At 35.8% G+C, this 15,385-nt stretch overlaps 1 protein-coding gene across 1 annotated transcript in view; it reads left to right on the top strand.

The window, feature by feature from the left end:
- MYCBP2 (MYC binding protein 2) overlaps positions 1-15,385 on the top strand; it is a 288,978-nt gene that overhangs the window by 181,090 nt on the left and 92,503 nt on the right. The window contains exons 48-52 of the mRNA XM_032151244.2: positions 2,645-2,700; positions 4,305-4,420; positions 8,228-8,325; positions 9,031-9,147; positions 9,876-10,016. Coding sequence (XP_032007135.1) covers positions 2,645-2,700; positions 4,305-4,420; positions 8,228-8,325; positions 9,031-9,147; positions 9,876-10,016 — 528 coding nt within the window. The remainder of the gene's footprint in view (positions 1-2,644; positions 2,701-4,304; positions 4,421-8,227; positions 8,326-9,030; positions 9,148-9,875; positions 10,017-15,385) is intronic.

Below are 15,385 nucleotides of genomic sequence, written 5' to 3'. Positions count from 1 at the left end.
ACAGTAATTATATGTTTTGGGATGGAAATGGAAGTGGTGAATCTTAGGGTCAAGGTTTTGAAACAAAGGGGATAAAATGAAATTGTTATTCTAGAGATTAAAAGAAAGCACCGATCAGAAAAGATATATTAGATGCCTTTGAATAATCAGTTGAAATTGAAGATTATTTGTGAATAACAGTGTGAGTCATATGAGAATGGATAAAAATCATTTGGATTGATCTAGCATTAAAATTTTGCTAGATAGTTCAGCAAAAGAACAGTGGAACAAGGAAATTGAGTATATGGTAGCTAAAGAGAGGACAGTGGAACCTAATTTAGTTTGGAAGGGAAGAAATTTCAGAGAGTCAAGGAAGTAGGAGAGACTAGACGTCAAAGTAGATATAGGAATAGTTATTGAGGTAAAAAACTGAACAGGCCATTTTATTTTGATTTCAGAGACAGAACAGTTCTGAGTAATGTCACAGGTCTGTGACTTGGTGTGAGTGGCTGGAAGAAAAGTTGAAGTTATTGAGGTTAAAGAAATCAGGGAATGAGAAACTAGAGTTCTAGGTGAATTGTCCACTGGCTGTTAAAGAATTCTCTTCTCTCACTTTTTACTCACCAAATTAATAGTCTCATTATGAATTCTACATCTGAAATAAATATTTGTCTCATTTTTTTAAAAATCCATCTTACACATTTGGCTATTTTAGCATCAAAGTTTAAAATCATTTCTACTATTAAAAAAAAAAAAGCAAGGGTAAAAATTCTTCTCTATTCCAACACTCGCTTAAGGAATTTAGTTTCTAGTCTCCTTACCTCCCTAATCTTTTAGTTTCCTATGAACATGCTTCAATTTGTGTAATTTCTTTTACAAATTTTGTTACCACAACGGAATGCAGTATTTCAAACATGTTCTGAGTAGCCTAGGTTTAGAGCAGTTATGGAATACCATTCCCAAACAGTATCTGTGAAATGTTAATTCAGGTCCCAGGAAAGGAAATTTTCCTTATCAACCATTCACAAATACTATGTATTCACTCAGTAGTGAGCCAAGTATTGTAGAGGATGGAAAGATGAGATATGGTCTCTTCTTTCATTACTAAGTGTGTTAATAATATGTATTTGAGGGAAAGTGATGGAGTAGAAAATACATTGTACGTAAAGTCTAGAAACATGGATTTCCTTTTCTCACCTTTGTATGGCTAAAGACTCAGCCTTGGCTTGCATTTTTCTCATGTGTAACTTTTGAGTAGGTAAAGGCAGCTAGATCATTTCTAATTCATTTTTATGAAAACAAAAAGGGTAGAGAGAAGGAAGGGGGCTTTGAGTTTGCTTCCTTTTACTGTAACTACAGGAGGAGTTAGAAGTAGATGAGCGGTTGGACATCTTGACCTGAACCTTGAAAGATAATGATTTCTTTGCTAATGTTGCAGGCATACAGAAGTATTCAGAATAACATGCCAAGTTTCATGTACCTACAGCCCATTTTTGTCTTTACATTTTACCATAATTGTTTCAGGTCATTTTGTTATTTTTTTATTAAGAAACAGATTGCTACAGGTACAATTGAAGCCTGCATAAACCCTTCCTCAGACCCATTACCACCCCTTCCTTAGAGGTAACCACTGCCCTGAGTGTAGTGATTCTCATTCCTGTATATATTTTTAGGCTCTTACTGAATACAAATTTATTCATAAGCAGTATATTTTGGGTTGTTCAATATGTTTTCCAGAAGTCTATAAAATAATATCATATTGTATGTATCATTTTGCCAGATTTTTGCTTAATGTTGTTTTTGAGGTTCAGCCATCTAGCTATAGGTCATTCATTTTAACTGCTTTAAAGTATTCCATTGAGTTACTTACTATTCCATAATCTGTCCATTCTCCCATTGATGGACACTTATTATAAACTGTACTGAAATAAACATTCTTTATTTGTCTCCTTTTGTACATGAGCAAGAGTTTCTGTAAGATACATACTTATAAGTGGAATTGTTAAGTTGTAGGGCATGCACAACTACAACTACATTAAGTATTGCCAAAACTCACACTCCTACAAGCAATGTATGAAAGTAGCAGGTGCTACATGTTCTCCTCTGCACTTGGTTCTTACCAACACAATTTGATGACCATGATATGATTTATTTTAGTTTTGTTTTAATTCGTATTTTCTTCCAAGTTTAGTTAAATAACTTTTCTAGTCTTTATTGACCTTTCAGATTTCTTCTTCAGAGAATTGGCTTGACTCTCTTTTTTTGTTGTTGTTTATATCTTTTGTATGGATTTATTCTTTATAAGTTATGCATGCGTATCACCTTTGGGTTGTACGAGTTACAAATCTCCTTCTCCAAGGTGGAAGCTTTTCCTATCTTTATAGTATCTTTGTTTTGGAAAACTTTAAAATTTTAATTTACTCAAAAGATGTTATCTGTTTCTTTCTTTTGCTTTTTTTTTTTTTTAAGTTTTGGTGTTCACTTTTGGATCTTCAAACCATGTAAAATTTATCTTTAATAAATGGTCTAATGTAGGTAATTTTTTTCTTTTTCTCCTATATGGATAACCAGTTGTCTCACAACCATTTATTGAATAATGTATTACTCTGTTAATTGAGAATGTTTCTAAATGATTTTACAATTGTTACTGGTCTCTTTCTTAAAGGTTTATGAAAATTATTCATTTGAAGAACTACGTTTTGCATCACCAACTCCTAAGAGGTAAGGATCGTTTTCTCAAAGTATAACCAAAACATGTGTTGTCAGCTGCTTGCAATTAAAATCATCCTGCATTTCAACTTTATTTTCTATAAATAAATACTTTATAGCATTTTTCTAGGTTGCCGATAGAGATTTGTCACATAATAATGTATAGATTTGCAGAAAGAATGTGTTTACATTCAACTGTAATACTGCCAATATATTACATAATACTACCTACTAGTGAAAGTAGGTATGTAAAGTAGATATCTAGTATTTAAAAATGTTTAAATTGACTTTTTTAGGGTTGATTAGTTTGTTTTTTGTTTGTTTGCTATTTAAAAATTGTTCCTTTTCTCCTTCCAATGAATTGTGGAGAGATTTCAGCATGTGGTATACTTGTATTTGATTGTACTGTCTTAATTTTTCAGCCCATAATTAATTCTGTTAACTTCAGATTTAAGCACATTTTTTTGAGTTAATATTTTATTTGTTAGGAACAGCACTTCTTAAAATAGAAACTTGGAAAAAATAATTAGATGCATTATAGTTTGGAGAGATCACCTCCGTAGAATTTAGAAAAATCTCTGAAGTGAATCTGAAATAGCAGAATTATGTATAGGCTGGAAATACCAGTTTGAAACTCATGGGGAAAATAAATGTGGGAATCATCTATATTGAGATGGCATTTAAAACTGAGGAATGGGTGTCACCTAGATAGATGGCATAGGTAGAAAAAAGATGACCCAGACCCAAATCCTGGGGCATTCCTTAATTTAAACGGTAGTCAGAAAAAGGAAAGCAACAAAACACTGATAAAGAGTGGCCAGTGAGATAAGAAAAAAGCCAAGAAAACGTCACAGAAGCAAAAAGAAGGCAGTATTTCAAGATAGGAAGAGTTGTCAGCTATCAAATGCTACTGAGAGATTGCTGAGGATGAAGTGACCATTGAACTTGGGGACATGGTGGTCATCGGTGACTTTGACATCAGCAGTTGTAAGGAAATGTTGGAAACAAAAGCCTAGTAAGGTTAAATTGTGGAAAGGAAGCAGAAGTGAGAGAATGGAGTTTGATATAAATAGGAGAAGAGATGTAAGACCTTATTAGAGGGGGCTGTAATACCAAAGGGAGGTGTTAGTGAAGATTCTAAAGTTTGTTTGCTAATCGAAATGATTCAGTAAATTGAGAGTAATTGATGATGCATGAGAGAGAACAAGGTGATTGCAGCATAAAAATGTTGAGGGAATAAGATTCACAGCACAAGGGGAGGGACTAGCTTTGGATCAGATCCAGGACACTTCCTCCATTCTACCATGAGAGAAGGCAGGGGAAAGTAGGTTTATTAATAACATTGCAACTTTGAGGTTGTATCTGATTGCTTATTGTCTCACAGAAGAAAGAGGTGAGGTCATGATCACCTGAGAGTGAGGAAGAGAGGTGATGCAGATTTGAGGTAAGAAAGAAGTGAAATTCAAGCATTTTGGAGAGTAGGCAAGCGTACTATGGCAGGGCGGTAGGATTGCCAGGAGGTATGTAAACAAATTAAGTGTTTGCCGAACTATCGTAATGATGTTGGCTGCTTAACCAAAAGTAAAATTTCCAATATCCATCTTATTTCTTTTCAGACCCAGTGAGAATATGCTGATCCGTGTCAATAATGATGGGACTTTTTGTGCAAATTGGACTCCAGGGGCTATTGGACTCTACACTATTCATGTTACCATTGATGGCATTGAAATCGGTATTTTCTTTAAAGCCATGAGCTACTACTTACTTCAAATAACTAGAGTCAAAATTATTTTTCTCTTCTAGTTTTGCCCTTTAACTTGCATTATACATATGGATAGCTTTCATAACTTATTTGAGGCCTTGTTTTCTCATTCATAATGAGTATTTAATTAGTGCATTAGCATTTTGTAATAATTTCTGGTGTCCACCCAGGCATTGTAGCCCTCATGACTCCCTCCCTCCATTCCCTGATGTGACTAGTCAGGTGTGCTCTCTTCCACGCTGCTGTGTTACCCTGTCTCTCCCTTGTGGGTGTGTCTGTGCCTCTCCTGACTATGAGCAGAAAGCATTCATGTTTGGATCTTCCAGTGTAGCTCAGTGCCTGGCACATAATGACAGTAAATATGGATGAATGAATGCATTTTTTAATCTATCATTGTGTTAATCTGGGTTCTCCAGAGAGACAGAACCAATAGGATCTCTATACAGTCATGTGCCTCATAGCATTTTGGTCAGTGACGAAGAGCATATATAGTGGTGGTCCTATAAGATTTTTACTGTACCTTTTCTATGCTTAGATATATTTAGATATGCAAATCCTTACCATTGTGTTACAGTTACCTGCAGTATTCAGTAGGGTAACATGCTGTACAGGATTGTAGCCTAAGACCAATAGGCTGTACCATATAACCCAGGTAATCTGTACCATCTAGGTTTGCATAAGTCCACTCTAATGTTTGCACAATGATGAAATTGCCTGGTGATTCATTTCTCAGAACATTTCCCCATCCTTAAGCAATGCATGACTGTATTAGATATATGAGAGGGATTTATTAGGGAAATTGGCTCGCACAATTATGGAGTCTGAAAAGTCCCATGACGGGCCACACCTGCAAGCTGGAGACCCTGAGATGCAGGTAGCCTCAGAGCCAGGGAAGCAGATGATGTAACTCTCAGTCTGAGGCCAAAGGCCTGAGAATCCAGGGGGACCACTGATAATAAGTCCTGGAGTCTAAATGATGGGAACCCTGTAGTTCAAATGTCGAGGGACAGTAGAGAAAGTGTTTATCCAAGCTCCAGAAAATAGAAATACATTCACTTCTCTTCTGTTTTTGTTTGCTCTGTGTCCCCAGCTGATTGGATAGTGCCTGCCCACATTGAAAGCAGATCTCCTCCACCTACTCCACTCACATTCACACACCAGTCTTCTCTGGAAACACCCTCACAGACCCAAAAGTAATGCCTTACCAGGTTTCTAGATATTCTTTAATCCAGTCAAGTGGACACCTACAACTAATCATCACAACCATTAACTTTGAAAAACATGTTTCTTTTGTTTCAGGCATTAATCTTTTCTTTACTTTTCAACTGTCTGTGTAACAAGATAACAAGGAGAAAACTCTAGTACTTATCAGTGTGAATTTCTTGTAACATTAATTTTCCTGATACTCCTCAAGAAAAGGGGTTTCTGTGATCAGATAAATTTCAAAAACCTGGTTTGGGATGAGTATCTTTCATCTGAAATGCTTGGCACCAGAAGTATTCTAGATTTTGGACTTTTGCTGGTTTTGGAATAGTTGTATTATAGCTACCAGTTGAGCATCCCTAATTCAAAATTTCAAAATTCAGAATGCTCCAGTGAGCGCTTTTTTTGAGCATCATGTCAGCACCCAAAGGTTTTAGACTTTAGATCTTTTTGGATTTGGGGTTTTCAGATTAGAGATGCTCAACTTGTATATGGTAGTCTCACTTGAGACATTCACACAATCTATATTAACATATTAGGGATTCTGACAAGTTCTGAAATCAAGAAACTTGTCTGACTATGTTTAATCCTTATCATGGGACCGCTTGCGAGTGGAGAAGAGAGAAATGGTGGAGATAGAAATAATACCAATTAATATTTCACCAAAGTATTTGGGAAACCCCGCTTTAAGTAGTTTGCGTTGGCAGTGGAGGTAAAGAGATACTTTACATTGATGTAATTCTATGTTCTCATACATTAATGTAACTATATAGACTCAGATATATCCAGTTCATCTGTAACATTCTAGAGACCTTCGCTAGCAGCATTTGCTACACTCTTCTTTATTTCAACATATCCATAAAGCCTTTAGTTCAGCAAATGTTTTTTGGTTCTGAGCATACATTGTCCTGGGTAAGACAATTCCTGTCAAGTGTTAACACTTTAATGGGGATTGTGGGCCGGTTGCGGTGGCTCATGCTTGTAATCCCAGCACTTTGGGAGGCCGAGGCGGGTGGATCACGAGGTCAGGAGATCGAGACCACGGTGAAACCCCGTCTCTACTAAAAAAAAAATACAAAACATTAGCCGGGCGTGGTGGCGGGCGCCTGTAGTCCCAGCTACTCGGAGAGGCTGAGGCAGGAGAATGGTGTGAACCCGGGAGGCGGAGCTTGCAGTGAGCCGAGATTGCGCCACTGCACTCCAGCCTGGGCGACGGAGCGAGACTCCGTCTCAAAAAAAAATAAAAAAATAAAAAAAAAATAATGAGGATTGTGAAAATAAAACAGGCAAACAAAAATCATATGAAGTAGAATATAAGTAGTGACACACAAGAGATACAAATTACAGTAGGAATTCAAAAGTAGAAATAGCCAAGAATGACATTGTGAAGATTTTCTTTTCTCTAAAAATTCTGGTAAAATTTCAGTAGAGTTTTTTTCATCATCTTATCTAATAGTGGGATGAAGAAAACTGATACAAATTAGATAAGAAAAATCCACTTTTATTTGTTTTTTGGAATGAAGCTGAAGAAAAAGACTTGCTTACTTAGAATCATTCATTTTCTTCCATACTCAACTTCCCTGCTCTTCTTCCTAAGTTTTCTCCGATGCTATCAATGGGCTGCGACCTCGCTTGACCATAGACAAGCAGAGATAATAATTCATTAGAATAATTACAATAATAATAGCTAACATTTATTGTGCATTTTATATATATCTAAATTTGTTCTACGTGTACTTTTTTTTTTTTTTTTTTGAGACAGAGTCTAACTGTGTTGCACAGGCTGGAATGCAGTGGCACGATCCCTGCTCACTGCAACCTCCACCTCACAGGTTCAAGCAATTCTCATGCTTCAGCTTCCTGAGTACCTAAAATTACAGGTGTGCGCCACCATGCCCGGCTAATTTTTGTATTTTTAGTAGAGACGGGGTTTCGCTATGGTGGCCAGGCTGGTCTTGAACTCCCGACCTCAGGTGATCCGCCCGCCCCGGCCTCCCAAAGTGCTGGAATTACAAGTGTGAACCACTGCCCCTGACCCCTTGTATATTTTAAGTCCTACAGCAGCTCGGTGAATTAGATACTATTATTTTTCCCATTTTATAGATGAAGAAATTGAGGCTCAGAGAGTCAAACAGTTAGTGTGAGATATCGGAGTAACCAAAGCAGTCTAACATGAGAACCTCAGCTTCTCACGACCATGCTACATTGTCATAGAGATGACTCGTAGAGATGATGAGTGGTATTCTGATTGGATATTGTCAGATAAGTTTTAATTCTCAAGGGTTCTTTTTTTAATTATTTTCCATTTTTTCTGTATCATTTCATATGTTCTAGTTAAAGATAGGGAGCCCCTTCTTTTCCTTGACATCCTGAGACATTCCTTTAGAATCTCAGGGCCATTTTCAAAATATTTCTCTTGTTTAGCCTATTAAATATCCATCACCTTAAAAGGACAGAAATCAGATATTTGTGTTAATTTTTAAAAACAGCCTGTGGATGTTTATAAGATTAGGTTTAAGGATCTTCCTTCTCTTTTTTTCTCAAATGTTAACAGTTCTCTGATTTTTCTGACAGATGCTGGTCTGGAAGTAAAAGTAAAAGACCCACCAAAAGGGATGATACCACCAGGAACTCAGTTGGTCAAACCAAAGTCTGAACCTCAGCCTAATAAGGTTAGGGCAGAATGAATTGAGAGCCGGAATCATTCAATTTTTACATGTTTGTCACTGATGCTTCAAAATGGCCAGTAAACATCTAACATTTTACTTGATTTCAGGACTTGAATTCTAAATATCCCTAAATAAATTTAGAGAGTAGTTCATGGTAATATTTCTTAGTTGTAGCATGTGTACTTCTTTATTTCTTTGTGTAATGCTATAGTAATTGGTACATACTGTATTCTTCCTGCTACGGAACATTTACAATGATCAAAAAGTCTACTGAAATTAAGTGTAAAGTTTGCAACATGAAAATGTCCTCTACTTTCAAAAGGAAAGTTAATTTCTGAAATCTAAAGAATAAGTATAGGCATTTTGGTAAACTGCATGTTAAAAAAATGAAATACTGGTAATTGAATTTATTTTTCTAACAAGTGGTTTTTATCCTTCTTAACACATATCTTCAATATTTAGAAATGAGTTAAAAATATATATAATTGTCTAAGCTTTATTTTCAGTAATATACATTTCAGTGCTTAAAAGTTCTGTTATTAGTGTTATGAAGCACTGTTATTTGCAGTGGGAGCCTCACTACAAATAATTCTGGAACCTTGTTAAGAATTATGATACTTTCAAACCTGCTTAATTTTACTTCTTGTTACTTATAAGATCTCTATTCCATGTTCTTCCTACCTCACTGTTTATCTTTGCCTTTCTCAGGTTCGAAAATTTGTGGCCAAGGACAGCGCAGGGCTTCGCATCCGTAGCCACCCTTCCCTTCAGAGTGAGCAGATAGGCATAGTGAAAGTCAATGGAACTATCACTTTTATTGATGAGGTAATTGATAAAGGAGCTCTTGGTAGTAAATTCTGGACGGAAAGTTTTTGCATTGTTTGCATAATAATAAGGTTACTGAGTTTTTTGTCAGAATGTGTTTTAAGCAGTTTGGGAAATATTTTAAAACTATTTTATAGAATGTGTTCATTGAGTTTCAAACATTTCATTTATTTTATCAGTAAAAAATAACTAAATTATATTTTGAACATGAAAAGAACAATGTTCAACTGAGTATTCATAACCTATTCAGAACCTGTACATGTATTCACTGAAAATAGGTATAGTTTTTCATGACATTTTAAAATGTTGTTTGTTTTGAAATGTGTTTCTTACTGCTTTAACTTTGGACAGTATATTTTTCTGGTAATACAACCAAGTGACTTCTGATTCTTAAAATACAGATATAAGGGAAGGAAGACTCATATTCCTTTGGGAAACATCTGATTTTACTGTTTAAACTATGTATCTTAAAGTGTGGTTTCCTTGTGTTTTTATTCCTAAGTGAAATTGCTTTTATAATCTTGCCACATGAATTATTATCATAGTGTGTTGGCACTCTTTGCTGCTTTTTTTTCCCTGGAGGGTCTCTCAGACTTACTTTCTACAAAAACTAGATGCTTAATCTCCACATCCACCATCATTTTCCTGCTTTGCAGACTTTCAGACCTTGCTAGCCTCATAGGACTTACAGGAAGGCCTGGCTTGTTTCTGTTGCTTTTTTTCTATAGATCCATAATGATGATGGTGTGTGGCTGAGGCTGAATGATGAGACAATAAAGAAGTATGTCCCTAACATGAATGGTTACACTGAAGCCTGGTGCCTCTCTTTTAATCAACATCTTGGCAAGAGTCTTCTGGTCCCTGTTGACGTAAGTAAAAGGTGGTGTTAAAAAGCGTTATAGATACATGCTGTTTGTTTTACAGGGCTTTCTTTAATTAAGGCTTTTCAGTTCTGAGGTAACCCACAACTAAGTAACTTTTACTTCACAATTTCTTGAATTCTTTAAGGGCTTCTGTGTAATGAAAGTGAAGTTTGGCAAGGTTAAGGCCCTTAGTGCAGATTATGATCCATCACAGATAGGCAGGAAGTAGTAAATTTAATTAATTACTTCTTAATTAAAACTACTGAATTCCTTTCAAAGAGGTAGAAAATGAGAGTGGTTACATTTTTTTCTTTCTTATTTATACAGTTGTTTGGAATGAATTCCAAACTAAAGTTTATGAACTCAGAATTATACATTCAAAAATATGTATAAATGTATGTTATGTTCACATTTTGCAAGTAGTTCTGTGCGTTTTGTCTAATTTTGAATCTCTTCTTTCTCGGCTTATAATACTATTATTTAGACTTGTGGTGCTATGTTGTATTCTAGTTGAAGTTAAATCCTAGTCTTTGAGAGAATTCATTGTACCTCCTTGTTGAGTATGGTAGAATAGAGCCAGTGTTCACAAGATTGCTACTTCATGAAGTATAATAATAACCCACACTTCATTTTATATATTAACCAGGAAAGAATGATTTTTCCCTTTTTTCATTACCATCAAATGTGTGTGCTCTTTAGGACAGAGCTAATAAATAGCACGGGTAAAATTTTATTTAAAAACTTAGTAGCAGTTGAATTTCATAAAAATCAGTTTGTAAAGTTAGCTTATTGTATCAAACCATTCACTATATTCCATTTGACTTTCTCCTTGATTGTCCATAATAATGTTCTCCAAAGCAGTAGTTTATATAATACAAGACAATTCTTTGGTGAAGAAAACATTGGAATTTCATTTCTATTTATTGATCTCATTCTGTTTTATATGCTTTTGTGTATGTTTTATAATAGCACAGTGGAGACTTTGTATATAGAGAGAGAGCAAGAAAGAGAAGGAAGATATGTGATCAAGAAACTTTAGAATGTTGGCTTACTGCTTTACAGAGGTTAAGTTGAACAATGATACATCTATAAGTAAAATACTAAATTTTAAATTAAAAAATTACATCGATTACATCTTATTAAGTTTTCCTCAGATTTATACCTGCAGTTAAAAAGGATTTTGACCCTCTACGAAAGTGTATTTTAAAGAGATAATTATAACAACCACTTTTGTACAATTTTTTTTTCCAATATAGACTTTTTTGTTGGGCAAGGGGGAGTTGGTTTTTGTTTTTTATACAGATGGGAGAGCCGGGCGAGGTGGCTCACGCTTGTAATCCCAGCACTTTGGGAAGCCAAGGCCAGTGGATCACCTGAGGTCAGGAGACCAGCCTGGCCAACATGGTGAAACCCCGTCTCTACTAAAAATACAAAAAATTAGCCAGATGTGGTGGCGGGCACCTATAATCCTAGCTACTCTGGAGGCTGAAGCGGAAGAATCGCTGGAACCCAGGAGGTAGAGGTTGCAGTGATTCGAGATCTCGCCACTGCACTCCAGCCTGGGACACAGAGCGAATCTCTGTCTCAAAAAAATATATAGAGAGAGAGAGATGGGGTCTCACTATGTTGACAAGGCTGGTCTCAAACACCTGAGCTCAAGCGATCATCTTGCCTTGGCCTCACAAAGTGCTGATATTACAGGCATGAGCTACCACACCTGGCCATCGTGTGTTTTATTTAAGAAAATTTTCTTAAGTCCCTAATAAAACATTATTCCAGATTATATTATCTTTTCTACCTCCCCAGTCCAAATTTTCTCTGATTTCTTTGCTCATTTGAGGAGCTGCTTTTGGGAGAGAAAGATACTTACACAGATAAAGCAAGTCAATAAACAAAAGTAGAAAGGAAGAGCAAGAAGTACCATCTGTCACAATCTGAATCCCATGATTTTATTTTAAAGCATTGTGTTCTGTTACTTGATGCTTTTGAACCCCATCCAAGAGACAATCTGTAGTAGACAGTCTCCTTAAGGTCAGGGAAAGAAGGGGGTAACAAAGGTTAGAGGAGCGGTAAGGAGTGGAGTGAGGCATACAGATACTTGTGGGTGGTTTTCACTGGAATGTGAGTGCGGAGATTGTTAATGTAAACAGCTCAAGAGTGTCTGGTATTGTTAGGAAGCTAGGGGTTTTTTTTGGTTTCTTCATTTTAAGAGTAGTAGTGACTTGCGAGTTTTATAAGTTAAAAGAAAGATATCAGTAGGAAAAGGGAGAAATTAAAGATATAGATGACAAGGCTGAAGACTGAAAAACAGGAGCAGGAAATGGAAGATCTGGGATAAAGTTACTTCAGTACAGGTATTAACTGAGGACTCACACAGAGTCAGAGGCCTGGCATAGGCAGGGACAGGCATGATTTTCCAAGGTTTTATCTGTAGGGACTAGGGCAGACCCCTTACCCAGTCAGTACATTTTTCTTAATGAGTATCTGACTGTGTGGGGCTAAACATGATAGGACATAGAATAATGATTCCCTCTCATCTTCTCAAGGAAATAACACACCTAAATAGTTGCATCTTGCGGCCTCTTCTTTTGTATGTCTTATACATTTACTGCTAGAAAAACTATCTTTCTCCCTTCTTCAGTTCATTTAAAGTAAACGAACTTTAATCATGGCTGTTAATTGTAAAACATGACTCAATAAAAAAATGAAAGCTGGGAGATATGAAATCAAATTAGAAGTATTCAAACACCAATGCTGCTAACTTAAAAAGAAGTGAAAGTACTGAAAAGTTGCCTTCAGCACTGTTTACGTCTATCTCTTCAACCTTTTCTAGTTAAAACAATTTTGTATTGACATCAATGTGTGCAACTTATTTGGATCCCAACTCAAACAAACTATAGAGAGAGGAGTGGGGGCAGAGATTGGAAGTTTGAACACTGACTGTTGGATGAATTATTTTTAAAAATAAGATTACTATAGTTACCCATTTTAGATAATCCTTAAAGTGATCCTGTCACGCTGTCTTGTTTATTTACTCATGTTTTAGAATTCGTGTATTCATCGTAAGTATGAACTTTAGCTCAATTTTGATCTATCAGTCATTCTATTTAAACACCATATTTGACTGAAAAATATTCATATCCTAATTTAGTTCAAAGGTGACTTTAACTGTTTTAGCACTTTAGTAATGCCCTAGTTTAGAGACGAAATAGCATTAGACATTCATATTATGACTGTATTGTTTTCAAAATAATTTTTAAGTCAATGAGAAAGATAGAGCTAAATAGATGAAGGGTTCCGATGCCTCTGTGAGGCATTCATTATCAATTATGTAGAACTTTTTACCCTTTTTAGAACACTCTTTTCCTTTTTGTTTGTTTTATTTTTGTTGTTTGTTTTTTGTTTTGTTGTTTGTTTGTTTTTACAGCACCTTGCCCTGCCACCCAAGCTGGAGTTCAGTGGCACGATCTTGGCTCACTGCAACCTTCACCTCCCAGGTTCAAGCGATTCTCATGTCTTCCCCTCCCAAGTAGCTGGTATTACAGGCATACACCACCACACCCAGCTAATTTTTGTATTTTTAGTAGAGATGGGCAGGGTTTTACCATGTTGGCCAGGCTGCTCTTGAACTCCTGGCCTCAAGTGATCCACCTACCTCGGCCTCCCACAGTGCTGGGATTACAGACTGGGATTAAAGACGTGAGCCACTGCATCCAGCTGAGAACATGCTTTCCGATTTTATGTCTGAAGAGTCTTTGTTTTGTTGTCTAATTTATCTAGAATGGTTTCACTTCCATTTTTTTCTAACCTTAAGTTGTCCAGACTCAAAATTGGTTGGTGATCTTCTTCTCTTTATTTCCCAATTTTGCTATAGTCATTAATTCATTAATTGCTCATTTAGTAAATATTTGAGTTCTTATTCGTAGAATTCTTATTTGCATTCTTGTTAGTAATAAATACTAAGCTGGAAAGTAGGCATTGGGTGGAGATGCAGAGGGGAGGGATACAGAGTAAATAAGATGGGGTGAAGTTCTGACCCTTGGAGTACTCACCATGTAATGTGGTAGACATACCATATTCACATAATTAAATTGCATTGTGATAAGTTGTGGAATGGCTTCACTTAAGTGACACTTGAGGAGGTCTTGAAGAAAAGTTGCCAGGAAACAGTAAAGGAATTTCTAGACAGAATCAAATGTTCAGAGTTATGGGGACATGCTATGTATGTGAACTGATGAATAGTTGATAGAGGTAAAGCAGAGAATTGAGGGTGGAAAACAGATATGTACTGGGGAGAATAGCTTTCTCTCTTCCTTCTCAGGCAGCACTTAATCTGTAGAAGCAGAAAAGGCTTACTTCTTTCTCTAGCTACCCATAATATTTGTTTTTCTTGCCTTCAGCCCATTTGTGTTTATGTACCCTTATTTCTGTTTTTAAGCTACTTGAGGATAAGGACTCATTCAGCATCCCTTCTTACTCACATTTGTTTCTTTCTAAGCATTAAAAATTACACTTTGCTCATAGTAGGTTTTCACAATTTGTTAATGCTTTACACATTTGTGGATGCTTAATTTTAGTTATTTGCATTTGATATGATCATTCTGTTTAAAATAATTTCTAACATATATATGCTTCTTGCCTTAATTATCTCATTTAATCCTCATTGTGACCCTGTGATGTTAAGCATATTATAATTCTCATTTTTGCAATGAATAAAGATAGCCACTCACCCAAGATCACAAGTAGAAAGTAGTAGAGCTGGTATTGGACCACCAGTTGATATGATTCTAAAGCCCATGCATTTATGTTCAGTATGCATTAATCTAGTGGAGAGATAAGGATAGATATAGTTATAAAAGAATGAAGCAACTATAGCTGTAATAATCCTATTACTTTGACTAGAACTGCCAAACTACAGAAAGATAAATACTTACAACCTTAATGGTTGAATGAGGATGAATACCATAATATGTATTGAAGATGACATGAGTTATTCTTTGATGGCATACCTGGGGAACATTGATTGATTTTAAATTAAAATTCTAAAGATGTGGAATCTACAAAATGTGAGCTGGTAGAATGTTTCAAATATCAGGGAAAATGCAAGTAAAAAAATGAAAAGAGAATTTATTATGCACCTACCATGGAAGACATTAGACTCTCTGGAATCACGAGCTTAATTTTTTGGAAAATAAGTGTACTTCTATGATAGGAGATGTTAATAGTTTGAAACTTACACACCCAATTCTTTGGGTACTCTGTCAAAAATGAGATCTTTTAACATTGTGAGGGGAGTTGAGTGGAAGAGAAAGTTTATGTCAAGGAAAGTAGATGATAGATAAATGGAAGTATTCTAAGGTATCTTTATAGTTCCC

Source organism: Hylobates moloch, unplaced genomic scaffold (assembly GCF_009828535.3).
Source record: "Hylobates moloch isolate HMO894 unplaced genomic scaffold, HMol_V3 SCAFFOLD_4, whole genome shotgun sequence".
NCBI lineage: Eukaryota > Metazoa > Chordata > Mammalia > Primates > Hylobatidae > Hylobates > Hylobates moloch.
Note: the sequence above shows the minus strand (reverse complement) of the source record. Positions and strands in the feature narration are given on the sequence as shown.